The sequence below is a fragment of the Podarcis muralis genome, chromosome 14, assembly GCF_964188315.1.
Source record: "Podarcis muralis chromosome 14, rPodMur119.hap1.1, whole genome shotgun sequence".
NCBI lineage: Eukaryota > Metazoa > Chordata > Lepidosauria > Squamata > Lacertidae > Podarcis > Podarcis muralis.
Window position 1 is genome coordinate 27,068,862 of NC_135668.1, and position 26,942 is coordinate 27,095,803.

The following is a 26,942-nucleotide window of genomic DNA, read 5'->3' on the forward strand; positions in this document are numbered from 1 at the left end:
GTCTTCTGCTGAATAATGGACTGGATATTGCTTGCACATTCCATAGCCAAGTTCTGAGTTAAATCAACATGAAGGGGGCAGGGGTGAGCATGCTAACTCCGCCCTTCAGTCACCCTCTCTGCCAGAGACCCTAAAGAAGCCGTTTGCCAACCTGCTGCCCTCCAGATGTGGCGGTACTACAAATCCCATCAGCCCCAGGCCAGCGAAACCACGTGTGCCTGCTTGCACTTTGTTTGAGGGGTCCGTGACTCTAAATCAGGGTTTCCCAAACTTGGATCTCCAGCTGTTTTTTGGACTACAACTCCCATCATCCCTAGCTAGCGGGACCAGTGTTCAGGGATGGTGGAAACTGTAGTCCAAAAACAAGTGAAACCCAAGTTTGGGAAAAGGTAAAGGTAAAAGGACCCCTGACCGTTAGGTCCAGTCACGGACAACTCTGGGATTGCGGTGCTCATCTTGCTTTATTGGCTGAGGGAGCCGGCATACAGCTTCCGGGTCATGTGGCCAGCATGACTAAGCCACTGCTGGCGAACCAGAACAGCGCATGGAAACGCCATTTACCTTCCCACCGTACCTATTTATCTACTTGCACTTTGACGTGCTTGCGAACTGCTAGGTTGGCAGCAGCTGGGGCTGAGCAACGGGAGCTCACCCCGTCGCAGGGATTCAAACTGCCAACCTTCTGATCAGCGAGCCCTAGGCTGTGTGGTTTAACCCACAACACCACCCGTGTCCCTTAAGTTTGGGAAACCTTACTCTAAATAGTTGGAATTGGGGTGAGGCAAGCGAGCTTTTGTCATGTTGGTCTGTACGTGAATTCCCAGGGGGTCTGGCAGGCACAGAAAATATATGCTGGGTGGGGGCAGCTCAAGCCTTTCCCCCAATCCAATGACGGTATCACTTGTTTGGGTGACATATCTGAGATCGGCAGATGGCCTGAAACCCTCTTCGAGAACACACAGAGACATCTGGCTTTTGAACCAGTGCCCAAAACCATTTTGACTTTAATGGATCTTTCCATTAAGAATTCACTAAAGGGAACATGGCTGCCAGGACATCAAAATCACACACACCCCCGCCCCCAATTATGGGTGTTATAAAAATAAAACAAATTAGCTGCAATTATTTGCGGGTGCCCAACGCAAAAGCCTGAGCTTTATGAAAGAAATGAAAATTGATTTGGATTAGTGGGCATTGAAGGCTTTTAAAAAATTAACCAGTTGCTTATGACTTCAAAGCCTGGAGGGGTTCGGTCAGCGTTGCTGCTGGGCTGTGGCTACTTACCTGTCCGAGAAAACTTCCGCCACTACCTTCAAAGGCTGCTGGCTCAGCAGCAGATTTGCCATTAGGAAGAGGCAGGCTACAGTTCCCTAAGTTGTTGTGAACAACACTGAAAATGTGTTTTTAATTGGTGTTACATTTTTGCAAGGTTTTAAATTATGTGGCATTATTTATTTTGTGGGGCTTGCCTTGCGCTCGATGTGGAAGCTGCAGGTAGTGCAGAATGCTGCAGCAAGGTTGCTGACAGAAGTGAGACCTTGTCAACATACAACACCCCTGCCCATGCACTGGTTGCAAATCTCTTACTGGGCCGAGTTCAATGTGTTGCTGTTAATATACATAAAGCAGCTTGGGACCAGTTTACTTGCTGGATCATCTTACCCCATATATGCCAACTTGACCGCTTTGATCTGCGGCACTTTTACACACACCACATAATATTCATTCCACGCTATTAATATTCGTGCCACAGTTTTTGGTGTGGCAGCACCTACACCCCGGAACTCCCAGCCTATTGACAACAGGCTGGCACCTCTGTTGTGCATTTTATGAAACCTGCTAAAAACATTTTTGCAAGAAATCCTAGGAATCTATGTAAACACTAGCAGGCGTTTTGATCTGAAATTTTAATTATGATGATTTTAATTGCATCTTGATGTTTTAAAAATTTCCTCTTAACTTTGACTGTTAATTATCATTTTAACGCATATTTTATTGTTTGTTTTTTGTCAAATGCTTCGAGGTTTTACTCACAGCTAAGGAGTATACAAAGGGACGTGGGTGGCGCTGTGGGTTAAACCACAGAGCCTAGGACTTGCCAATCAGAAGGTTGGCGGTTCGAATCTCCGTGATGGGGTGAACTCCCGTTGCTCGGTCCCTGCTCCTGCCAACCTAGCAGTTCAAAAGCACGTCAAAGTGCAAGTAGATAAATAGGTACCGCTCCAGCGGGGAGGTAAACGGCGTTTCTGTGCACTGCTCTGGTTCACCAGAAGCGGCTTAGTCATGCTGGCCACATGACTCGGAAGCTGTACACCGGCTCCCTTGGCCAATAAAGCGAGATGAGCGCCGCAACCCCAGAGTTGGCCACGACTGGTCCTAATGGTCAGGAGTCCTTAAGGAGTATACAAATTCTGTTCAAAATCATAGAACAAAATAAAATAAAAATATGCCTTATGCCCATCCTGGGCTCCTTTGGGCAGGATAAAAATCAAATGAACCATGATAACAATAACAGCAACTTCTGACCTACATGACAGCCATGTGGAAGCCCCCTGTTGGGGACAAAGACCTTGTTGTTGCCATCTCAGGCAGGCAGCACAAGAAATGGCAAATCCAGCCCATCGGCAACCTGATTATTTTAAGAAGCTATTCACATTCATCTAACAATGGATTGCCCACCTGGTGAGAAACTGCAGAGTAACCTCATGCAAGGAGGATGGAGCAGAACTCAGTGGCGAAACACCTGCTTGGCATGCAGAAGGTCCCAGGTTCAATCAAGGCCTCCGGGGTTTCAGGCAGGAGCTTCTTCCCAGTCCTACCTGGAGGTGCCATTGGGGTTTGAACCCGGGACCTTCTGCATGCAAAGCAGCTGCTCTGCCTCTGAGTCACAGGCATTCCCTCTTCCCCATTCCTACTGGAAGCTCAGCAGTCAAGATTCTCCAAGTCATTCCAGGTCATGGAACATGCCATCAAGGGCACAGAGCGAAATCTGCCAAGTCCTCATTAATCAGCAACTACAGGGCGAAGGCAGGTGACCTGACCAAAGAGGAGCATTCACTCCCATCCCAGCCATTTCCACGGAGCACATCTTGTGGCCTTGTGAACCTCCCAAAAGCTGACTTTTGCCTCTTCCAGCTCCAATTGCAAAACAGAGATAAAGGGTATTTTTACTTCCCTCCCTGGAGCTCCCAAGGCCTGATTTCGTGAGATCCTAATCTCTTCCTTGGTGGGAAATGCCCCACCCCCTTGACAACCCATGAAAATAAGTCTATGCAATACACACTACTCAGCTCTGCAAAAGAACCTGCTTTATAAACTAAGGAAGCCTCCCTTCAGACCAATATATTGCCTACATTGAAGAATTTGGAGATTTGGTGTGTTGTTGTTTTTTACTAGGGACACACAGGGGCATTTTATTTATTTTTATTTAAAAAGCATTTCTTGGTCATAAAATATCAGGGGGTGTAGAATGGAAAGGCATCAAACACCATTTTAAAAAAATAATTGCAGATAATGTTAAGGTGTCTGGATAATTGAAAAGGGGGGAATCTAAAAGCAACAAAGTATAAAAAGACTCAACTTTTTGAGGAAACTCTCAAAAGTCAAAAGCGAGGACGTGCCTGCTGCAACTCTGCTGGAAGAGCGTTCCACAGGCATGAGACTGGCGACACTAAAAGCCAGATTTTTCGTTGAGTTCAGTTGGGTATCTGTAACATGGGGACAACAAACAACACTCCTTTCCATGCTCTCCACAATGGGGCTGGGACATGAAGACTCAGGCCTTCCTTGAGTAATAAGAATAATAATTTATTATTTATACCTGCCCTTCTAGCTGGGTTTCCCCAGCCACTCTGCACGGCTCCCAACAGAATATTAAAAACACGATAAAACATCAAACATTAAAAACTTCCCTAAAGAAGGTTGCCTTCAGATGTCTTCTAAAAGTCAGATAGTTCTTTATCTTGTTGACATCTGATGGGAGGGCGTTCCACAAGGCGGGTGCCACTACCAAAAAGGCCCTCTGCCTGGTTCCCTGTCACCTCACTTCTCACAGTGAGGGAACCGCCCGAAGGCCCTCGGCACTGGACCTCAGTGTCCAGGCTGAACAATGGGGGTGGAGATGCTCCTTCAGTTATACTGGGTCGAGGCCATTTAGGGCTTTAAAGTTCAGCACCAACACTTTGAATTGTGCTCGGAAATGTACTGGGAGCCAATGTAGGTCTTTCATGTGCAGGTATCCTGCAGCCAAGTTATTTAGGGCTTTGGGTATCAACACAAGAACCTTGAACCAGTGTTCAAAATCTCCCAGGCACCAGGCGTGTTCTGCAACTGGCACAGGTCCAATTGCGACCACATGGAGATTTCTGGAGGTCAGGTTGGCAATTGACATCTCCACCTGGCTGGCCCATCCAGCTTCCTTAAGCAGGTCTCAAATTTCAGCAGTGACCTGTGCGATGCTAAGATTCGTCACCCCACCCCAACACTCACACTCCATTCTAGCCAGATAGCTCAGTTGGTAGATGAGGAGGCTCTTAATCTCAGGGTTGTGGGTTTGAGCCCCACTTTGGGTGAAAGATTCCTGCTTTGCAGGGAGTTGGACTAGATTATATCCTTGTGGTCTCTTCCATCTCTACAATTCTGTGATCCCCTGCTGTGCCCCCGAGGCTCCACACCCAATGCGACTGAACCACTCGACAGGGGTTGAATCAAGAATTCCTTCCCTAACCATCCCCCATGGGAAAACTGCTCCCTGGCCACTTTGAATCTGTTACCAATGACCACATAGGATGAAGTAGACATGAGGTCCAGAGGACCTCAGGGACTGCCTGACACTCTTACCCCAGCTCGATCACTGACATCATCTGCAGGAGTGTCGTGGGTCATCCTCGAAGTGGACAAGGCTCACTTGACAACAACAAGAAACTGAGCCTGTTGTGTCATCAGGCCAGACTTGTGGAACATTCTGCCAACAGAGATTCAGCAGAGGCCTCCCGTGCCAACTTTTACACACCTGCTGAAAACTTTTATATCCCAATTAGGCTTATGCAGGCAAGTAAAAAAGACATCTTTCCATAACAGCCAATTTCTGTTTTTAACTTATCATAAGGTTTGATGTATAATTCTTGTAAGATGCTCTATTTTTTTTTAATCAATAGTGGTATGTATTTTAATAAATACATAGACATCCAAACTGCTTCCCTTCCTGGAGCTTTAGTGACTACTTAGTCCCTGCCCCATCCAAACAAGATTTGGGGGATGCCCTGAGCTCATCAGACTGTCACTGCCGCTGGAAAGGGATTACCATTAATTGAGCTTACAGTTTATTAGCTCTGGATTATTTCTTAGTTGCTGGTCTATAATCACTCTCGTTTTCCAAAACTGAGAGAATTACAAGTCTTGCTCGGATCACTGGGACAATCCAAATCACATCTTCTTTTTTCTTTCTTGCAAATTCTTCATGCGGAAAAAAAAAAAAAAAAACAGCCCCCAATCCTCTGCTCTTTCCCAAATATCCTATTAGTTCAGCTTTGCCAATGCCATAAAAAAAAATGATACTGTGAAATTTGAAGCCCCTACCAAGCTCCATTGGATCTGTTTTCTGGCACACTACAGTACTGCATGTGTTTGAAATGTAAAAATGCACACAAGTTGGTTTGTTTTGCTCCAAAATTTAGATCTCTCGAAGGCAGGGGTGGGGAACCTCTGTCCCTGCAGATGTTGGTGGACTCCAACTCCCATCTCCCTTGACAATTGCACTAAGCTTGGCTGGGGATGATGGGAGTTGGAGTTTAACCACAGCTGGGGATCCTAGGTTGAAGAACAACAGACAACAACTTTATGGTGTCTCCCTAACGAAACCAAACAGACAAGTCCTGACTCCACCCAAACACAATTGAGTTCACTGCCACCTAGTGACGAAACCATATAATGACACTATCCACACCATCAGGTCTTGGGGTTTGGCAATTCAAGGTTTTAGCCTCCTTTTCAAACATGGGCTTAGCCAAGGGGGGCAGCTGTCCCCCTGATCAAGTAAAACAACAGAAATACTCTAACTGACCAATCATGTCAGCTCTGCCACCCCCCACAAAAGTCCTGCCCCCCCTAACAAAAATCTTGGCTGCGCCCATGTTCTCAAACCATCCAGACCGGTGTTTTCCAAACTTGGGTTGCCAGTTGTTTTGGACTACAATTCCCATCATTCCTGGCCTGCTAGCTATGTATGGCTGTAGTCCGAAAACAGCTGGAGACCCAAGTTTGGAAAACCCTGCTCCACATGAAGGAACTTGCAACAAATGGTGGGAGGGAGTGATCTGTAGACTTCAGGGTCCCCACCCCCCCACCCCAATTATGAAATCTAAAGCATCATCTTCTCCAACATATTAGAATCTTCTTACTGTGGAAGGCAAACAGAGATGGGCACCATTGAAGAGATAATAAATGGATTTGGGAAACAATGAGTGAGTGACAATTCTGCCTGGGAGAGGCCTGAGAGCTCTTTTAAAAAGCCAGACTTTCCCCTCCACCACTGCTTTTACAAGCACTACAGTGATACCTCGGGTTACAAACTTAATTCATTCCGGAGGTCCGTTCTTAACCCGAAACCGTTCTTAACCAGAGGTGTGCTTTCACTAATGAGGCCTCCCGCGGGATTTCCCCTCTCATCCTGGGGCAAAGTTTTCAACCTGAGGTACTACTTCCAGGTTAGCGGAGTTTGTAACCCGAAGTGTTTGCAACCCGAAGTGGGTGTAACCTGAGGTACCACTGTATCTCTGAGCAATCAGCTTCACTCTGAAGCCTCTGAGTTGGAGCCTCAGAAGAAGCACAGTGGTTCTTCCCAGGCATGGCTAGTGGGCTGTGTTTGGTTCGCTTGCCATACAGGCCACTTTGGCAATTGACAAAGCCATCTGACTGAGGACTCTAAATTCAACCGAAACACCGAGAAAGTAATGCAACAAAGTGAATTTCAAATTGGTGCCAGCGTCATCTAATCATTGCTTGGAACCAGAGAGAGAACCCTTTTCCATCTAGCTCGATATTGTCCGCAATGACTGGCAGAGGCTCTCTGGGATTTCAGAAAAGGAGCCTTTCCAGAGATATTGGGGATTGAACCTGGGACCTTCTGCATGCCAAGCAGGTGCCCTGCCTCCCACAGCTTGTCATAAGGGCACATCTCATTCGCCACCCCCAAATCATGCCCTTTACTCTCTGCACACGAAATCTCAATAACCGGTTTGCAAATAAATAAAAATAAACAATCTGCTAAGGCAGCTAATGGCCTGTTTGGCCACACCAATTAACTTAATTATTTATTGACTGCCTATTTAAAGATCAGCTAGAAGGCGGAAATCCCCTAGGCGTGGGAGAAATAGCACAGGGTTGCACATAGGCACACCTGCCTTCCAAAGGTGTCTAAAAGCCACAGAAAAGATTCCCACCCACCCACCCCTGCTATGCTCCATGCACTGTCACTACACTTACTGCACAGTTGTGATGTGCCTTAGAATCATCCAGGAAAGGAGCAGGGATGGGGGTCCTTGGAGACGGAGCAGAAGTCCAAGGTCTGCAGGAGAATCCTGGGTTTTTTTTCTTTAAAAAGTAATTTGTTTTGTTTTTTAAACTAGGCAAAGGAGAGAGAGAAAGATCTTAGATAAGTCACAGTCAGGTTGCTAAGCTGTGGCTGTGCAGATGTTACTGAACTCCAGGTCCTAGCGGTCCCAGCAAGCATGATCAGGGATGATGGAGGGACAGTACAAAACAACGAGAACTGGTCCATTTTCATCAGAGAAATGTTGGAAGGTATGAAAAACTACCTTCTCTTTTGCTCCCTCCCTCAACCTGACCTCATGCAAATCCAGGATTGTCACGAGGGACTGTGAATCCTCTAATGTGGGCTGCGTGATGACAGCCCTACATTTTTAGGCATATAGAAAGATATAAGCTTTGGTGGGCTGAAGCTTATGCCATTATCAATGTGTTCATCTAAATATAATGTACTTTTATTTCCGTTTCAAACAGACAACATTTCTGCACACAAAACAAGTGGAACTACTGCCATCTGCCATAGCGCTTGTCTCAGGCGTGTTTACACTTATTTTTGCCTAAGCTTTTAGCACTGTTGCGTATCAACAAGAATGCCGTGTTAGTCTTTAAGGTGCTGCAAGAATGCCATTTTTGCTAGCACAGCTACCCCGCCGGGAATCCCTCCCACAGTTCCTTGTAGTCCAATCCTTTGTACAGCAGTCTTCTTTTCCATACAATTCTTGTCCAGTTAGTACTATGCTGAAAATTTCTCCGACATATTTGGGGGGGGGGTGAGGGTTAACCATTCTCCATCAATTAATGAGAAAAGGAACTATATTCAAAAATTCTACCAGTAGATCCCAACACACCTTCTTCTGGGTGTGATTTGGACAGATTGCCTTCAGCCAAGTTCCCGGAAGCATAGTGCTCTCTAGATAGTTCTGTATGAGGATTCTGTAAGATTTCAGCAGCGTTGGACACCTGGTGGTGCTAAGAGGCAGATCTGGTGCAAGGGGCAATTGTGAGGCACTATTTCATATCAAACCAACTTGGAATTTTTCGAAACTGGTAATAAATCCATCTTTTAGTGCAGCAGCATCTCTACACTTTGGAACTCCCCGCCTATTGGCACCAGGGAGGCACCTTCAATGCACTCTTTCTATCATCTGCTTAAAGCATTTGTGTTCAGGAAAACCCCTCCAGACACAGAGAAGTTACATGTATTTCTTTTTTCGCTGCTATTGATTTTTGATCATCTTCTGGACATTTTTAAACACCTGTTTTTAACTTGTTTTATTGATAATGTAAATGTTTTATTATAAATTCTTTGTAAACTACTTAGAGGGCTTTTTTGCAGGGGGTATGCGTTTAACAGATTTGTTTACATACATACCGTACATATTGGCAGGAGAGAAATCTCTATTTTCAAACTGACTTGGGAGCCTCTGTTGGGACCAAAACATAGATTTGGAATAGTTGTAATAGAGGAAAAACAAACCTTTAAATAAAGGGAGAAGGAAATAGGGTTGGGGAATCCCATGGATGATGCATTCATTTGGGTGCTTTGTGTGTGAGCATGGAGAACCTCCATATTCAAAGGAAGTATATCACTGAATACTTAGGCAGAAATGCAACTTAGTTCTTCTCCTCTCCTGGGCATTTTTGCCCAAGTTGCATTTCAGTTCTCCAAATAGCCTCTTTCTATTCCCAAAGCACAAAATTAACTCGCTACCCAAACAACAATGCTCTCGTTAAGTTGCTGCGTTCTCCCTCTGTAATGCAAATATGGAGTAAGGAAAAACGTTGGGATGCAGGCCAGAGACAAATTACTGTGCAATTAAATACTTGCTTAATTATATGAACCAGGGCGGCTGGGCTCACTGCTGTGGGAAACGTCAAGAGCAGGGAAGGAGACTGTAAGCAGGCTGGAGCAGCCTCAATAGGCACCACACTGGCCACTGAGGGCACCCACTCTGCAGTCAGGTGGTTGCAGATTCGATCTCCAGCATCTCCAGGAAGGGCTGGGAGGAGCTCCTGGTCTGAAATCTGAAACCCTGGAGAGCTGCTGCCAGTCAGTGTCGACAACACTGATCTAGCTGGACCAATAGGTCTGACTTGGTGTAAGGCAACCTGGGATGTTCCTCTGTGCACAGGTGCATCACCTGCAGCAACTGGTATTCCAAGGTACATTGCCTCTGAGCATGGAGTCTCTACTTACCAAGCAAAGCATATTGATCTTGCCTTCAAGAATCCATCAAGCCGAAATTGATGTACAGTACCTTTTTCTAACCCGCTGCCTTCGAGATGTTTTGGACTACAACTCCTATCAGGCCCAGCCATGGGAGTTGTAGTCTAAAATGTTGAGAGGACAACGGGTTAGGAAAGGCTAATCTATCAGCCTACCCCGGGGGCAGCAAATTCAATGAATTTATTCTGAGCATGTGAAGTCCCTCATTTTGTCTTCTTCTGAACAAACAGCATCCAAAATGTTTTGCTGTGGCTTTATAATTTGTTGGAAGCTGCCCAGAGTGGCTGGGGCTAACAACAACAACAACTAATAATAATAATAATAATAATAATAATAATAATAATAATAATAAAATTATTTTTACAATTTAAAAAAAGAGTATTTCCATCCACTGCCACCTCAAGCCAATTTGATTCCCAGCCGCCACTGAAAGCCACCAACCTCAAACTTCCCCCTCCCTGCCAGCCCATCTCTCTATAGAAACTTGGTCCCGAAAAAGCCAACCGCATTTTAAGCAGGCCTGTGTGCCATTGCAAAATGATATTGTGCAAGGAGCTGAATGAAATCTGCATGCAGGTGACCATTCGGGGAAAACGAGCAAGAGGCATGTGACTGCCAAGACAATGGGAGACCCAAATTCTCAGGGAAAGGGTCCTAAATCTATTCAGACGCCAACAGCTTCTGGTGTGGGGAGGGGTGGGGGGGAGTGAAGAGAAAGGGAGGAAAAGCATCCGCCGGGAACAAAAAAAGCCTTAAAGTCAAGGGAGGAAATTCACAAAGGGAACCTGATACAAACTGCCTAAATTGAGGATTATATAATCCGATTGTCGAGCTAGTGGGAAAAAGCTTCTTTCTTTCACCTCTCGGTTCCCAGAGCTGGTTCTGTCCCTTTCGGGAGCCCCACCACAAAGCAAGCAACGCGCACTGCCATAACAGAAACCAACGGGGCATGTCGCTCTCTTTTCTTTTTCTAAAGTGCTTCTGCAAGTTCTTCAGGGAAAATCCACAACAGAGGAGACCTCGCTATAGTCAGAACAGTCTGCACTGAGCAGAGAAAAGGTGAATACTATACGTTTGCAATACACACCCAGAGTTTTGCACAGTCTATTCGAGCAATATGGTTCAGGTTTTCAAGGGGGGTGGGAGGTGGAGAGGGACCCTCTTAGGGAGAGCAAACATGACAAAAGAATGACAAAAGAGAAAGGAGGGTTGCCAGGTTTTTCACTGGGTCTAGTCCTGTGCTTTTAAGAGAGGCACAGCAAAATTTAGTAGGGTTTCCTCCCTTGTACAGAGGGGAGAGTAATGGGGGAAAGAGAACCTGCTTAATTTCTGTGTGCCAGGGGAACACGCTGGCAACTTTTAGGGGAGGGAAAGGGGTACATGATCTTTTATAGTGTTTCTTCTGAGTGATCACTTCCCCCTGGAAAAGTTTTTAAAAAAATATTTATAGTTTATTGAAAACGTTCAGTGGGCAAAGAAAGTAAAAGAAATTGAAAGAAAGAAAGAAAAGAAAGAAGATGCATGAAAGTGTAATGCAGTATGATATATAGCTCTATATGAGTAATGCTATTGCTCCGATTATTAGCAAGTCGTTATAATTTTTATAAATGCATTTCTAGTATCATCATATTTATCCAGACACAAGTTGTGAACAGCCATCCCCCGAAAGCATTTTTAGAAAACAACGAAAGCCATATTTCCTCAGCTGCCTTTTCCCACCCACTTCTTAAAGGTTTTATGTTTTCAGCACATAACGTGGCTTGCCTGATTTTTATCTGAATAATCCTGACACAAAGGAGATTATGGACTTCTGCGTTAAAGACCTCTTGTGCAACAGAGAAAAGAATTGCATGACAAGTGACATCTGCCAAAATTTCTCCTTCGCCTCTTTTATTGAGATGTGCGCAAGCCTTAAAAACTGCAACCAAACCAAGCCACAGAGATGCAGAACGCTAAGACAAGATTTTGTTTAGGGGAGGGAGTGGGCAAGGAATATGACTGCAGTCCTATTGAAAGGCAAGTCCCATTGAAATTACTGGGGCTTGCCTCTGATTATGCACGTGCACAATCTGGCTGTTTGATGGGCTACAATTATGAGGCTTAGAAACTTTTACAGCTGGGCTTTGCTCTCCACACCCCCAAGCCACTGCCCCTCTTTCCATCCTGCTTGAGGAAGACTCCTGTGGCATCCAAAAACTTGCACAACCCTACACAAACAGAAATTTGGATAAGGAAAGACTGTGTACATCTCCAGTGGAATTGTGGGGTGGGGGAGTACAGCAGTGAGATGCTGTGTTTGATGGGTTGGGAAAGGGGGCTTTTAGAAAGTGTCCCAGGCCCTAGTGGTTGCCTGCCTCGATGGGGAAAGTTCTTTCCTATCTGCTTGAAGAATGGAGGCTAGTCAAATCAAGCAAAAAACCTGCTCTTTTGCAAGCCTTATACTGCACACCTTGGAAAATGAGAGAAAGGTTTCTTTAAAGGAACTCCAGCTGAATAATGTACAGAACGTGTTAACAATTTACAGACCTGCATTAAGCTAAAGCCACAGCAGAACTTTTCATTAACCAAAACAGCAGCAGGAGAAAAGTTTGAGGGAGCTGCAAATCAGTTTGATCTGGAAAGCAGGACTCCCATTTGGCCACATTTAACACCCTTTAATAATCCAGAGGCAGCAGAAAGAGAAGCCAAAGGGCTCCTGGAACAGTTCATATCTGTGTGCAAGGGGGAATGTCAACAGGTACAACTCATCTCTGCCCTGAAATCCCCTCTACTATAGACACACGTCTTCCTATATACATAAAAATGTAAGGCTGTTGTCATGCTGCAGTACACATGGCTGCTAATAAGTGGCCACACCACCAGCAGTATGATGGCAGGCAGGCAGGCAACAGGTAGCATGTGGTCCAGGTGAGCTGTTTAATAGAGGGGTGAGGAACTTCAGAGAGACATTTGACAATCACCTCTCTGAAGTCCTCCCCCCATTAAATGCAACTGCAGCAAAGTTTAACAGTGGAGAGGAGGTATTTCATTTGAGAATTTGAACATCATTTGCTTGCGAATCATTTGAAAATTTGCTCTTTATTAAAGGCAAGTGCACCAGATATGAGAGCTGAAAGAAAGGACTTCTTCAAGCAGTACACAGTTAACCTACGGAACTCGCTCTGACAGGAGGCGGTGATGGCCAGCAATGTAGATGGCTTTAAAAGACAAATTCATGGAGCTATTAATTGTTACAAGTCGCAAAGGCTGTGCTCTGGCATTGTTCCTGAATATCAGCTGCTGGAAACCTTGGGAGCTCTTGTGCTCAGGTCTTGCTTGTGGGTTTCCCACAGGCGTCTGGTTGGCCACTGTGAGAACAGGATGCTGGACTGGATGGGCCATTGGCAGCCTCTAAAGAACACACCGTTCTCCCCAGTCTCTTCTTCCCGGGGGTTCCCTGACTCCATTTCCAACACTGTCCAAAGGGGTAGCAGCTTCCTAGCATGCCTAGATGTAAGCCCCTGATCCTATACAGTAGGGGCTGCCACTCCTGCTTGCTCCACTCGCTAGCCCCTTTCCCAACCCTATTCCCCCCCCCCCAGCTCACCAAACCCTGCCCCCTTTACACCTGACCGAACCCACCTCTCTTTGCACCTCACCCAGTCCCTCACCCATCTCCCTGCCTGAAGCCCCTGCCCTCCCTGCTTGGCCCAAGCCTCAAGCCCTTTCAGAAGAGGGAGAAAGTGCTTCAGAAAGCAGATTGCCAGACAGCTGATTTCACATGAAATTAAGGTTGCAAACTTCTTTCACCACTCCTGCTCCTTTGAGCAACAGTCTGGCATGGTAAAAAAATGTTGGGGGTTTTTCACAGCACTGAGATAGCTTATGGGGGGCGGGGAGCCACTACCTGAACTGTATGTCAGTTGCAGGAATTGTTTAATAATAAGAATCAGTTGCTCTTTACAGTTTGATGGGTCAGTGCGTCCGGCTGTTAACCACAAGGCTGGCGGTTCGAGCCCACCCAGGGATGGCTCACAGCTATGAGCAGGATTCCTGCATTGCAGGGGGTTGGACTAGATGACCCTCGGGATCCCTTCCCATTCTAGAAATTCTATGATTGTATGAAAGAATCGTTCAACCAAATATTAAGTGACACTTTATTACATTCTCTGGATTTTTAATACAGCTGTTTCATGCTCAAAACTAATCCAGTTACAGAGAAGGAAAAAAGGAATGGAAGAGTGTTCCTTTTTCATCCGTTGGCAAAGCAAATACTTTCCAGGCCGCTCATGCCAGTGAGCCCAGCCGCGTGTTCTATACTGCATGGATTATGGAACAAAGGTGTCACAAATGACACTCCACTGGCCAGCCACCTGAGGTTTTCAGAAGCAGCCGTGGCTACCTTCTGCCCATTCCATCCTGGCCAGAAAGTCTACACTACTTCCGCAGAAGGTGCCCTCCAGAAATCTTGGACTGCAACTCCCATCACCCTGAAAACATCACGGAGGGTACCCATTTCATGAAAGGCTGCTCTATTCTGCTTTCCAACTCAACTCAACTAGCAGCTGCAGTAGTTGCAACTCTGCCTCTATGAAAGTCTTGTAGAAAACCAGGGGGAGATTTGGGTTAAGTCGCCAGCCAGCTTGCCTGCACCTGCCTTGTCTCAGGAGCACAGGGATTTGCCTGGTACAGTCCATTGGTCCTTCTAGCTTAGCACTGTCCATACTGACCAGCCGGGTTTTAGCCAGGGGACATACCCAGCCCTATCTGAAAGTATCAGGAAAGCAGCTGCCTGGCTACCACCAACCTGCTGCCTTTTCCCTAAGTCTTACAAGTGCCTCATTGCAGCGGTTCTTCAGAGTTACTCGCCTGGGAAGGCTCTTCACTCATCTTTGGTGAGATGTCTCAAAGCAGCCCCCGAGACAGTTTTGCCAGGCAGGGGCGAGAAGTTCCCTAGGAAAACAACTTTTGAGGGACGTACTGGGGAGGGCGAACACGATCATAACCCTGGACAAAGACTGAATGGGAAAGGGTGGCGGGCGGTGAACACCAATGCCATCTTGCAAACAAGACAGCTGGCTAATGTGGGTGTGATTTTCTCTCGTTGCCAACAGATCCTTTATCTGTTGGACAGCCGGGAAGACCCCGTTCCAAAGCCCGCATGGCGGTCTTTGTTTGTTGATCCCCCACCCCCCGCGCAAATCTCATTGAACGCTGGAAACGTCGCCATGGAAGTACCTGAAACTCCCCTCTCCAGCTCGCATTTTTTGCAAGGCTTTCTTTAACACCCCCCCACCCCAGTATGCAGGACGGGTGTGTGTGTTTTTGGAGGGGGTGAGGGGCATTGTCGAAAAACCAAGGCCATAGCAAAAAGGGCACCATCCGATCTCCAGAGGAAGGTCCGTTTGCGCGGAGCCTTTCCCCGCCGCGCGCGTCCCGCTTCCACGACGCCTTGTAAGCCAGCAAACAAACCCACCCCGCGTGGGGCGCGGGCAGCTCCGGCCACGCCAGCCCGGCGACCAGTCGCAAGAGGCGAGGCGAGGCCGCCCTGGGATTCGGCGCGCGGATTGCACGTGCAAACGCGCACACACCTGTTTGCGCTCGTCACCCCGCCGAGCAACGGGACGGCCGGAGCCCGCGGCGCGCACCCTCCCCCCTCGCCAGGGCCACCACCACCACGCTGCCCATTGTGGACGCGCCAGCGAAGATTGGAGGCTGAGATGAAGCCACGGAGCGGCGAGCCTGACCTCTCCACGTATACACACAACCCATTATTTGCGCGTTTCTTTCTGCGTGGCCCCAGGCCGAGGGGTCCCGCGCGCCCTGCCCAGCTCCAGCTCTGCGCTCCACCGCGCCCGGTTCTTTGCACCGACCGACTAGCAAGGCTGAAGGGGGGGGGGGTAGGAAATACAACCACAAATCCCCATCCCACGAAGAAAAAAGAGCGCCCAGCCACGCCAAGCGCCCTCAGCCCCCCTCCCCGGACCCCTCTCCTGGGTTTGGGTCTTTACCTTCCACGGTCAAGGTCAAGGCAAGAATCGCGAGGCCAAACAGTCCCTCTAGCGCCATGTAAGCCCTTCGGAGCTCCGGGTGTGCGAAAGGGGGCGCCGGGAGGAGAAGGTGGCGGCGAGCGAGCGAGGCAGCAACCCCGGCGGCCGGAGTCTGCTCCGCGGCTCGCCTGTTGGAGCTGGCGCGCGAGGGTTAGACGCGCGCGCGAGCGAAGGGCTGCTGCCGCTGCTGCCTCCCCTCCTCCATCGCCATCTTGTGTGAATGCAAAAAAAAAAAAGGAAAAAGAAAAAAAGGAGAAGAGGTGACTCTGGGAGTTGCAAGGCACACACGCGCAACCACGCGCGCCCGGCCCGAGCCGAGTCCCCCTTTCGGTGCCCGAGGGAGACGCCCCGGGCGCCACCTCCCACCGGCCGCTCCCCCTGGACTGTCCCTCGCGCGCGCGCGCCCCCTTGGCTGTCTCTTCTAGGCTGCTGAGCCCAGACAGATGGGTCTCTCTCTTTCTCTCTCTCTCCTGGGAAGGGGGTGGTCTCTCTGCCAGCGCAAAACAAGGGGACGGAGAAGGCAAGAGGGAGCCTTGCTTTCCCCCCTGCTTTTGCTGGCCGGGCGAGAGAGGAGGAATGAATCTCTCTCTCCTCGCCCCGTCCTTGCTTTCTTTTTGCACCCAGAGATAAAAACCATGCAGGGCATTCAGAAAGGAGGGAGATAAAAGTTTTTCTCCCTCTCTCAGAGCACTAGAACGCATGAGCTGCATGATGGAAGAGTCGCGACAGGGACAAGAACTTTACGCAGCGCGTGGTTAACCTCTGGAACTCGCTCCCGCAAGAGGCATCAACTTGGTAGTCTTTAACAGAGGATTGAACAAATCCATGGAGGACGAAGCTACCAGTGGCTTCCACCTGCGATGACGGTCGTCTGCCCCCACAGTCAGAGGCAGCAAGGCTTCAACTCTTAATCTCAGGGTTGTGGGTTTGAGCCCCACACTGGGTGAAAGATTCCTGCATTGCAGGGGGTTGGACTAGATGACCCTCAGGGTACCTCCCAACTCTACAGCTCTATGATTCTGAATACCAGCTGCTGGAAGCCACAGGAGGGGAGGAGGCTGTTATGTTTGTCTTGCTTGCCAGTTTCCCAGTCAAGCATGTGTTCGCCCACTGTGAGAACAGCATGCTGGACTGGATAGGCCATTGGATAGGCGCATTACATAGCACAGTGATATATGGACCATATAACTGCAGACCTGGAATGGATCCTAAAGGTCATCTTATCTAACCCTCTGCAATGCAGGAATCACAAGTATATGAAAAGAGTGTAGGGCCCTAGGAAGTCTGCTGGACACTCAGACTTCTGATTCTGCCATAGGCTCCTCATATGCTTCCAAGCCTATTGGCACAGGCTTAACAAGAAATGCACGTTTAAATTCACACCAGGTCAGGGAGAGAAGCGTTTTGAAGCTGATAACTGCATAATTCTGTGCCTGGCGTAAATGTCTACTCAATGTGGAATCTATACAGCTCAGCAGGACTCCTTTGGTTGCTAATTGGTAACTTGCTAAGTTGTAACAGCCTATTGGAAAATGGAGGGGGGGAACAGACAAGTGTTCTGAGTGAAGAAGATGCCTGTGTGATCTGAAAGCCTGCCACCTTGCCAACACAACTGGACCTATGGTGAGGAAGGGTGAGGATACAATGAACCGTCACTGACCCTAACTGCAAGCAAACACACACACACAAAGGTAGAACCAGTCCTGTCTGAAATAGTAGGGAAGTGTTATCGAGTGAGGAAGATGCATGTGTGATCTGAAAGCTTGTTACTCTGCCAACCCAACTGGGTCCATTGGGGACACAAACATATGTGAAGAAGGTGCAACTAGCCCTTTCTGAAATAGCAGAAAAGTTCTCTTGGATGAAGAAGATGTCTGTGTGATCTGACAGCTTGCTACCCTACCAACCCAACTGGGTCCGATGGGCAGGGGTGTGTGGGTGTGAGTGTGTGGGTGTGGGTGTGAAGTAAACCACCAAAGACTCTGTCTGCTAGCACACACACACACCAAGCAGCAGCCACAAGTCTTGTCTGGATCAGCCGTGCCAAAGAGCAGCAGCTGGCTGCATTTAATAGGCATAATGTAAGTGAACAACAAAATACGCAATTTGCTCAACAACTCAAGAGATATCAGGGCAATTCTGTACAGCGAAAAGGGAGGGGAAGCAGCCCTTTAGATGCTCATGCCCTCCGGGAGCTTATGTATAATAAGTTCATTTCATTATGCTGGCTCTCATAAATATTTATTGCCTGCACAACCACCTCTCATTGCTCTTCTGAGGATGGGTGGTGGATGCATTATTCTTAGGCATGGAGGTTTCCTCCTCCCTCTGCCGCCACCGCCCAGCCCCCTCTCAGTCTGGCCTCCCTGCAAGCTGTGCAGAGAAGTCTGTTTGGACAAGAGGCTTTGGGGGAGTGAGAGGGTAAGGGTGGCAGCAAAAACTGGAGAAGGCAAGAGACAGATTCCGTTCCATAAGGGGTCCTAACTCAGTGGCAGAGCATCTGAAGGCCCCAGGTCCAGTCCCCAGATTCTCTAGGTGGGGTGGGGCTCCCATCTGAAACCCCAGAGAGCAGGCTCCCAGTCAGTGTCAACAATACTGAGCTACATGGGCCAACAGTCTGACCCAGGATAAGGCAGCTTCCTAGACTCCTATTTAAATCAGAATCATGAATGGCCAAACCTAAGGTAGCAATTGTATATTCTTATTTGGCAACAGCCATAGGACAGGGGCAGAGCTTTGAATCCAGGAGATCACAGGTTCAAACCCCAGAAGCATCTCCAGGTAGGGCTGGGACCTGGGACCAGAGCTACTGCCAGTCAGTGTAGGCAATATTGATCTAGATGAACTCATGGTCTGACGCAGCTTCCTGTGTAGGACTCCTGATGGACAGTTCTGTCAGTGGAGCGTGAGATGCTTAATCTCAGGGCTATGGGTTCAAGCCCCACACTGGGCAAAAGATTACTGCATTGCATCAGGTCTTCCAACTCTACGATTCTATGCTTCTATGATTCCTATGCACCTGACTCTTAAAACGAAGGTTCCGTCTGCTTTGTGTGCAGAAAGTTCCAAGTTCAATCCCCAGAATCTCCAAGTAGGGCTGCGAAAATGTCTCCTGCAGGGGAGCCCCTGCAGAGCTGCTGCCAGTCAGTGTCAACAATACTGGGGTAGGTGGACCAATGGTCTGACTTGATAGAAAGCAGCTATGATATGCAGGGTGGCTTGCACTCTGGGCCAGTGGTGGTGGAGAATTCTGATTTTTTATGACAACCCCATAACCATGCCCCTTCTGCAGCTGTAGTACAAAATGAAATTTTGACCAGTGAAGGCGTTATGGTTTCAATATCAAGCCCACCCTCTGTCGTCTTCTTCTTCTTCTTCTTCTTCTTCTTCTTCTTCTTCTTCTTCTTCTTCTTCTCTCTCTCTTTCTCTCTCTCTCTCTCTCTCTCTCTCTCTCTCTCTCACACACACACACACACACACACACTTTGCTTAACATCCAGCCTGATGATGAAGAGTTCTGCCAGACTCAAAAGCTTGCTCACTACTTTGTGGCGTTTTGATTTTCTGGTAGTTCTGAAAAACAAAAGGGGCAGTTTTAACCTTTAGCCGTGCATGTAAATAATGCAACCTCCCCTTCTTCTGCTTTGCTTATTGGATAGGTTTCTCTTTGTGAAAAGCTCACTTATTTGGCATGCAAAGGATTGGCAAATAGCGGTGAAGTAGATTAAAGAAGGGGTGGCGATTCGTCCCTGCTTCCCTGTGCCACTGCCCTCAGTTTCCCCAAAGCAAGGAAAGAATACACTACATAGGAAGCTGCCTTATGTTGAGTCTGACCATTGCTCCATTTAACTCAGTATTGTCTGCACTGACTGGCAGCAGCCCTCCAGGGTTTCAGGAAGAAGTCTCTGGAGATTTAATCTGGGACCTTCTCCATTCACAGCAAAAACTCTGCCATTGAGCTGAGCCACCCTTGAATGGCCTGGAGTGCCTGGTGCCTTGCAGAGTGACACAGAGAGCTCTCTGCTCCCATGGAGTATACAATTTTAAATGTCTTTCCTTTTGCCTGTCCTGAATCTCCCACCATTCTGCCTCGTGATTCTGGGTTCTAGGGTTACAGCAGAGTTTTTTCTCCTATCCATCTAACGCTGTACTGTTTACTCTGACTGGCAGCAGCTCTATAGGGTTTCAGACAAGGAGCCATACCAAGAGCCAAGCAGGTGCTCTGTCGTGTATGGCCCTTCCCTGAAATGTTGTAACCTTTTCTCCTAGGGAAAGTGCTTTTACCCCCTCCCTCCCCAACAATTTGGCTTGCCCTTTCTGCACAGTACCCACAGCAGCCATGGCTATTCGCGTTATTTTGGCACCTGAGTCAGAAAGCCCCACAAGCACCTCTTTCTTGGGGAGTAAAAAAAATAAAATACAACAATAATACTCAGGTTAAATAGCTAACCGTTGGGTGCCCTATCACAGGGATCAGCAAACTTTTTCTGCGGGGGGCCAGTCCACTGTCCTCAGACCTTGTGGGGGGCCAGACTATATTTGGGGGGGAAATGAACGAATTCCTATGCCCCACAAATAATTTCATTGTAATTAATTGTTAATTTCATTGTACACAGGTTGTACATTGACAATAAAGGTATCATCATCATCATCATCATCATCATCATCACTATTACCCAGAGATGCATTTTAAATAAAAGGACACATTCTACTCATGTAAAAACACACTGATTCCTGGACCATCCGTGGGCCAGCTTTAGAAGGTGATTGGGCCGTATCCAGCCCCTGGGCCTTAGTTTGCCTACCAATGCCCTATCACAATAGACACAAAATCAGCCCCTGGAAGCAAGTATCTCACTCTGTGGTAGGACCAGCTCACCGTGCTGCTGAATAACAGGTTACCAGAATATCTGTGCCAGCTCAGAGACTGCCTCATGATTTCTAATATGTCAAGGCTGAGACCTTGGCATTAGAGAAAAATGAGAGTTCAAATTAAGGCATGGCAAGGACAGGCAGCGTTAAGTGCTTGGGGTTCTGCTTTTGAAAACAGCAGCAACGTTGAGAAGTCCAGACACGAGGAGCTCTTTCTTTTTACAGCAGCGTAGAGTCCTACAGTGACGAGAGGAAATAAACACATCCCAAACCGCTGACACTTTGAAAACAGGACTTTCCCTTACTTTGCATGCCTGGTTCCCATTGCCACCAGCTCCCTCACACACACACACAGGAGCATTTTGTTTTGAAACCTCGCTGCTGGAGGGATTCCATGCGCATCGCTGCTCTTCAGTCAAAAACGGTGTTCTTATCTTGCTTCTGGGTTTCTTCCCCGCTCCCCACACCCCAAGCTTTAAAAAGACACAGTTGTCCTTTCCTGCGCGGGAAGCTGAGAAATAGATAGGTGGGGCTTTTCATCATAGTCAGTGTGGCGAAGTGATAGAACCAGCAGTTGGGAATCTCAGGCACAAGGTCCAGATGTGAGATGTGAATAGATGCTAGGAGAGGATATATTTATTAAGCTATTATCCTTCCTTCCTCACGTTTGTGAGTCCAGCAGAGTGCCATCCCTTTGCAGCTTAAAAGGAAGCTTAGATAGGCTTTGTTGTTTAGTCGTTTAGTCGTGTCCGACTCTTCGTGACCCCATGGACCAGAGCACGCCAGGCACTCCTGTCTTCCACTGCCTCCCGCAGTTTGGTCAGACTCATGGTTGTAGCTTCGAGAATACTATCCAACCATCTCGTCCTCTGTCGTCCCCTTCTCCTTGTGCCCTCCATCCTTCCCAACATCAGGGTCTTTTCCAGGGAGTCTTCTCTTCTCATGAGGTGGCCAAAGTATTGGAGCCTCAGCTTCAGGATCTGTCCTTCCAGTGAGCGCTCAGGGCTGATTTCCTTAAGAATGGAGAGGTTTGCTCTTCTTGCAGTCCATGGGACTCTCAAGAGTCTCCTCCAGCACCAGAATTCAAAAGCATCAATTCTTCGGTGATCAGCCTTCTTTATGGTCCAGCTCTCACTTCCATACATCACTACTGGGAAAACCATAGCTTTAACTATGCGGACCTTTGTTGGCAAGGTGAGGTCTCTGCTTTTTAAGATGCTTGTCTAGGTTTGTCATTGCTTTTCTCCCAATTAGATAGGCTCGTGTTAGCCTTTTTGTTGAAGTAATCCAGGATGCTTTAAGGCAGACTGGCTTCTCCTGGTATCTCTCCCTTTTCTCCCCCTTAAAACAATAATCCCACAAACAGTCTTGTAAAAGGTAAAAATAACATACAGTGGTACCTTGGCTTTCAAACATAATCCATTCAAGTTCTGAAACGTTTGAAAACTGAAAACTCAGTGGGGAAGCCTCAATACCCGGGGGCGGCAAAAAAATTTAGCCGTGGGCCAGTCCACTGTCCCTCAGACCTTGTGGTGGGCCGAAAAAGTGCCATTGGGGGGGGAGGGAGCTGGAAGAAGAGGTGGTGGACAAGTAGTCCTTCTCCCCAACCCCAGCCCCAGCCCCAGCCGCTGTGCTTACCTTCCCTGAGGCAGCTGCCACCACCACCGCCATTGTTGCTGCAGCTTCTCGTGGGTTGGCGGAGGAAGCTTGTCTGCTCTGCTCTCTGGCCCACAGGAACACCCGGGTGGCGGTGGCGGAGGGAAGATGAGCGTCATGAAAGGGCTTAAAATGGTGCTCAGCCAGCTCAGCCCATCCCCTTTCCTCCTCTAGGCAGGGCAGGGAGAAGCCAGGAGGAGGGAGGCAGTAGCGGAGCTTCATGCTCCAGCACCAAGGGCGGAGAGCAGGTGGGGCTGTGGCTGGTGCGCATCCTGGGGGCATGGCCCATGTCCCAGGGGTGTGGCACCCCACCAGGATTGTGGTGCCAGGGGTGGTGCGCTCCCCTGCCCCCCTCTTTCTCCGCCAGTGGAGAGAGATAGGAGGTGCTGCTGCTGTGTGTGAGAGGGAGAGGGGAGGAATGGAATGGCGCAGGAGGGGAAATGGAACAGCCCGAACGAACAGAATCCCCACACCGGTCCATGGACAGTCTGCTGGCCGGATCCTGAAGGCAATTGGGTCTGATCCAGCCCGCAGACCTTAGTTTGCTGACCCCTGCTCAATACGGAAAACAATACAGAAAACTCAGTATGGAAGCCGCATGGCATGTTTGATTTCTGAGACAAGTTCGAAAACCAAAGCATTTAGTTCCAGGTTTACAGCATCTGAAAACCGAAATGTTCAAAAACAGAGATGTTAAAAAACCAAGGTACCACTGTATACTCACTCAGAATACTTGTTGAAGAGCAACAGATACAGCAGCTTTGTTGAGGCAGGCTTAATATGGTAAATCAGTTACAAAGACTTATATAACTTAAGTCTAGCTTAAAATAGTGTCTGAGCTGGAGCTCAGAATTAGCAGGTGTTCTCACATTGTTGGCAGGGCAGAAAGAGATGGGTCGGTATTAAAGATAGTGATAAGTAGCACTAGGTATCGAGCCGAAGGACTTGTGCAATGGGGCTTGTGCAACAGGACTATTCCCCCCCCCCTTTCCCCCCTGCCTCTAAATCTGTTCTGGGTTTCCCCCCAACTCTGGAGCAAATTAGGGGGAGATGTATTGGAAGGAGATGGGGCAGAAGTCCCACTGCAGATGTGGAAGTCATTCTGCTCATGAGCCTGATTTAGTGAAATACTGTACCGCCCTTCTAGTCCCATACCACAAAAAGAGTGTCCCTTGCTGCACTCAGTCATTTGGTTCCAACCTGTAAATACTGCCAGAGGTTAAGACTGCAACAGAACAGCACCATTAAATAATTTCAGAGCTTTTCAAACAACATTTCATGTGGCTTTCAACACACAGACACACAAAAAACCCTTCTCACCCTCCAAGTTCCCATGGCATCCGAGCAATTACGAGAAGCTCATCAGCTTCCCTTTGAACTGTCCAATTAAATTTGTCATAAACAAAGCTATTGTCTTACAGCTGCCTTGCCCTGGGAAGTGATGGAGGAGAATTGCTAACGAGATCATCGCTGCTAATTGGTCTGTTGTGCACTCCCCCTTAACTTTTCCCAACTGAAGACAACTTCACATTTTTTAAAAAGAGTAAAATTGGAGGGGGGAGAGAGAGAAGAAAAGGATTAAAGGAATCAGGGAGTGATGGTAAGCGGGTTTGTGAAATTTATTTCACCGTCTACACCTTACAGTTAAAACACATTTAAAACACATGTTTCCCCCCAAAAAAATCCCAGGAGTTATAGTTTCCTAAAAGTGCTGGGAACTGTAGTTTTGTGAGGGATAGACTGTTTCCAGTATTCTTTGGGGGAAGTCATGTGCTTTAAATGTATGGTGTAGGAAACAGTGAAGATGGGGCATGGAGACAAAACATGACCAAAGTCCTGCGAGCCCATTTGTTTTCTTCTATAGACTGGAATAAGAATCCAGAAAAGCAAGGCAGGAGATGATTGATAGTTTTATGAAGATTTAAACAGTATGCTCGTCTCCCTCTTTCGTCTCACTGTTACTGCTGATCCAACAGATTTGGTAGGCTTTTGAATATTAAAACCTGCCCCATCTGTTTACCCGAACATTCGATGCTGGCAGACCACCTGGTCTATCTAGCTCAGTACAGTCTACACTGACTGGCAGGGGCTCACCAGGATTTTAGATGGAGGGGATTTCTCCCAGTCCTACCTGGAGATGCCAGAGGTTGAACCTTCTGCATGCAAAGCAGATGCTCTGCTACAAAAATGCACATAGCATAACAATGCTTATATCTCTGAAAATAACATACAAAAATGCATTGTATTAGGGGGAAATGCCTTGCAAAAATAGTGGATATTAGGCAAAATTGCGTACACAATGTGTATATTAGAATATATTTGCGCTAAGATTCTGATAGATTTCCATGAAGACTTTTTTATTTTAAAAAATGCAAAAGGACTGAATTTTAGATTAGGAAAATGAGAAATCGAGAGAACCTAAAATCGACATATTCGCACACCTCTTAACTGCAGGTGTATTCAGTCTCTCAGCCTCCTCTGGACCTTTGCTGGTTGACAAACCCTTTCTAACCACTTGAATCACTCGCTACAGAACTCCTTGGCTCAGCCCCGGCTACAACTTTGAATCCGGTTCCAACCTCCATGACAGGTGCTGGACACAGAGAGTCTTACAGATCTATAGCCCCCCAAGGCAGACTACTTGTTCCTGGTGCTTGCTGATGCAATAATGTGCCTGCAAAACCTCTGAGCAACTCACAGTCCCCTTTGTGAGGGTGATGACCTTTCCCTCCCCTTCAAAAGTAAATAGAACAGAGTTCCTGCTTCAACTCTGGGAGTGGAGTCTGTTCCCTTAGGACAAATGTATTACTGCCCCACTATCTTCTGTCTGCCCCAGCCAGTCCCCACTTGCCTGCCACCTTACTTTGAACCAGTCCAGAGGATAGAACTGCCTGTCAACTTCCTCCTCCTCCTCCCTGGCAAGAGATGAGGACAAAACTAGATTGAGTGGGCTCTGGCTGTCATTGGCTCTGGCGCCACCTACTTTTGGGCTCCCTACCTTGTGCCCTACCGGTCCCAATAAGCACCTGACCTCCAGGGCCATTCTTGAACCTGAGGCCAACACACCTTGTCTGCTCACTTCCCTACTTTCTCACCTGATTCCCCAATCCGATTGCTGCCATCAAAGCAGATCTGAAAGCTTCTGAACAATCCTTTTCTCTTGTGATGCTAACTCTCCACCGTGGCATCAGCCATGCACTACTCAGCTCACTGTTACTTCTAATTAATTAATCTGTGGCTGCATTCATTTAAAATTGCAGTGATCAGAGGGCTTATCCAAACTGAGCGATTGAAGGTCTGTCTCAGACTAATTAAATGCCAACGTCTCTTGAAATCAAAGCGGGGGGGGGACCCCAAAACTCAACAACATAGTTTTATCTTACATCAACTTACACGCTTGATGTTTCTAATGCCTGTAGTTATATTCGGCAAAGGTTATCATATTTGTGAAATGTGTTTCTTCTAGTATACAAGGGCTTCAATCAACTGATGGAGAAATAGGTTCGTTCCGAAGAAAAGCTTTGTGGTTTTTGGAGAGTGATGGCACATTTGGCTGCCCAAAGGTACCCCTCTCCCATGAAAGTCAATGCTTTCAAAGGCTTGCTGCATGGAATAGACATCCATTCCCGTCTGCATCTATCTTCATGCACACCTGGTGCCAGTTGAAGCAGATCACTTCAATCTGGGGCATGGCAAGACCAGCCCTGTTTTCCACACATGCTGTCAGGGACTGGTTGGAGTGGTAGGAGGCACCAGCTCGGGAACCACACAAGGATACTCTTTGTATTGCAATCTAGCTGCACTTCGTATAGCAATCTGAGTTAATACCACCCTTAAAAGCAGAGCCATTTTGTCTGTTGCTCTCTCCAGCCGCTATGTCTGCTACTTTTATTCATCTCCACTCACCCTGTAAATAGTTCCTGCATGAATAAAGCCTTTGAACTCCAGAAACTGTAAGTGATTGTCCCAATGTAGTTTACCCAAGATGCAAAGTCTGCTGACAGTTCCCACAATTTCTGGAATAAATGAAAGCAAATTCAATTCCATTCCATTCTCATTTTAATTCTATTTTTTTATATATAATTTTTATAATTGCACTCCGCTCTGTGCTTGACTGTGACCATTGCATTTACCATTTTTACCTATCTGAAAAATGTTGATGCTGTCTAAGCTTAAATATCATAATTGTGGGGGGAAATAAATAAAACAATTGTTCATATCACAATGTGTGTGTTGATTTCTTTCTAGCCTTCTTGTGTATATATTTCATACTTAAGGAGAGCAACTTCAGCAGAGCAATTTCCTTTTAAAATCAACTTTCCAAGCACTGGACTCCCCTATGTGAAAAATTCAGTTGCAGAATAGGCCCACAAATTTCTCCACTAAACTCCCAGGACCCTGCCAATAAACTAACGTCTGTGTCTGTCTCCAAAATATCCCTATAAAAGTTTGCTTTCTGCAGCTGGAGTGCCTTCGTTCAGCGTTTTATCATCTCAGGAAAGAGGGGGGAGTTCATGCAAACCCCACCAGACACAGAAAGCTTACAGGAGACAGTTGTGTGGCATTGCTAACTAGCCATTCCTTCCCCACAAATCAGCCACATGTTTGGTGGC

General features: G+C 47.4%; 1 protein-coding gene across 1 annotated transcript in view; it reads right to left on the reverse strand.

Moving 5' to 3' along the window:
• The window catches only part of IGDCC4 (immunoglobulin superfamily DCC subclass member 4), an 85,475-nt gene extending 69,328 nt beyond the window's left edge, over window positions 1-16,147 (reverse strand). The window contains exon 1 of the mRNA XM_028705647.2: window positions 15,763-16,147. Within this exon, the coding sequence (XP_028561480.2) occupies window positions 15,763-15,820 (58 nt within the window). The 5' untranslated portion in view covers window positions 15,821-16,147. The remainder of the gene's footprint in view (window positions 1-15,762) is intronic.
• Between the last annotated feature and the right edge of the window lie 10,795 nt (window positions 16,148-26,942).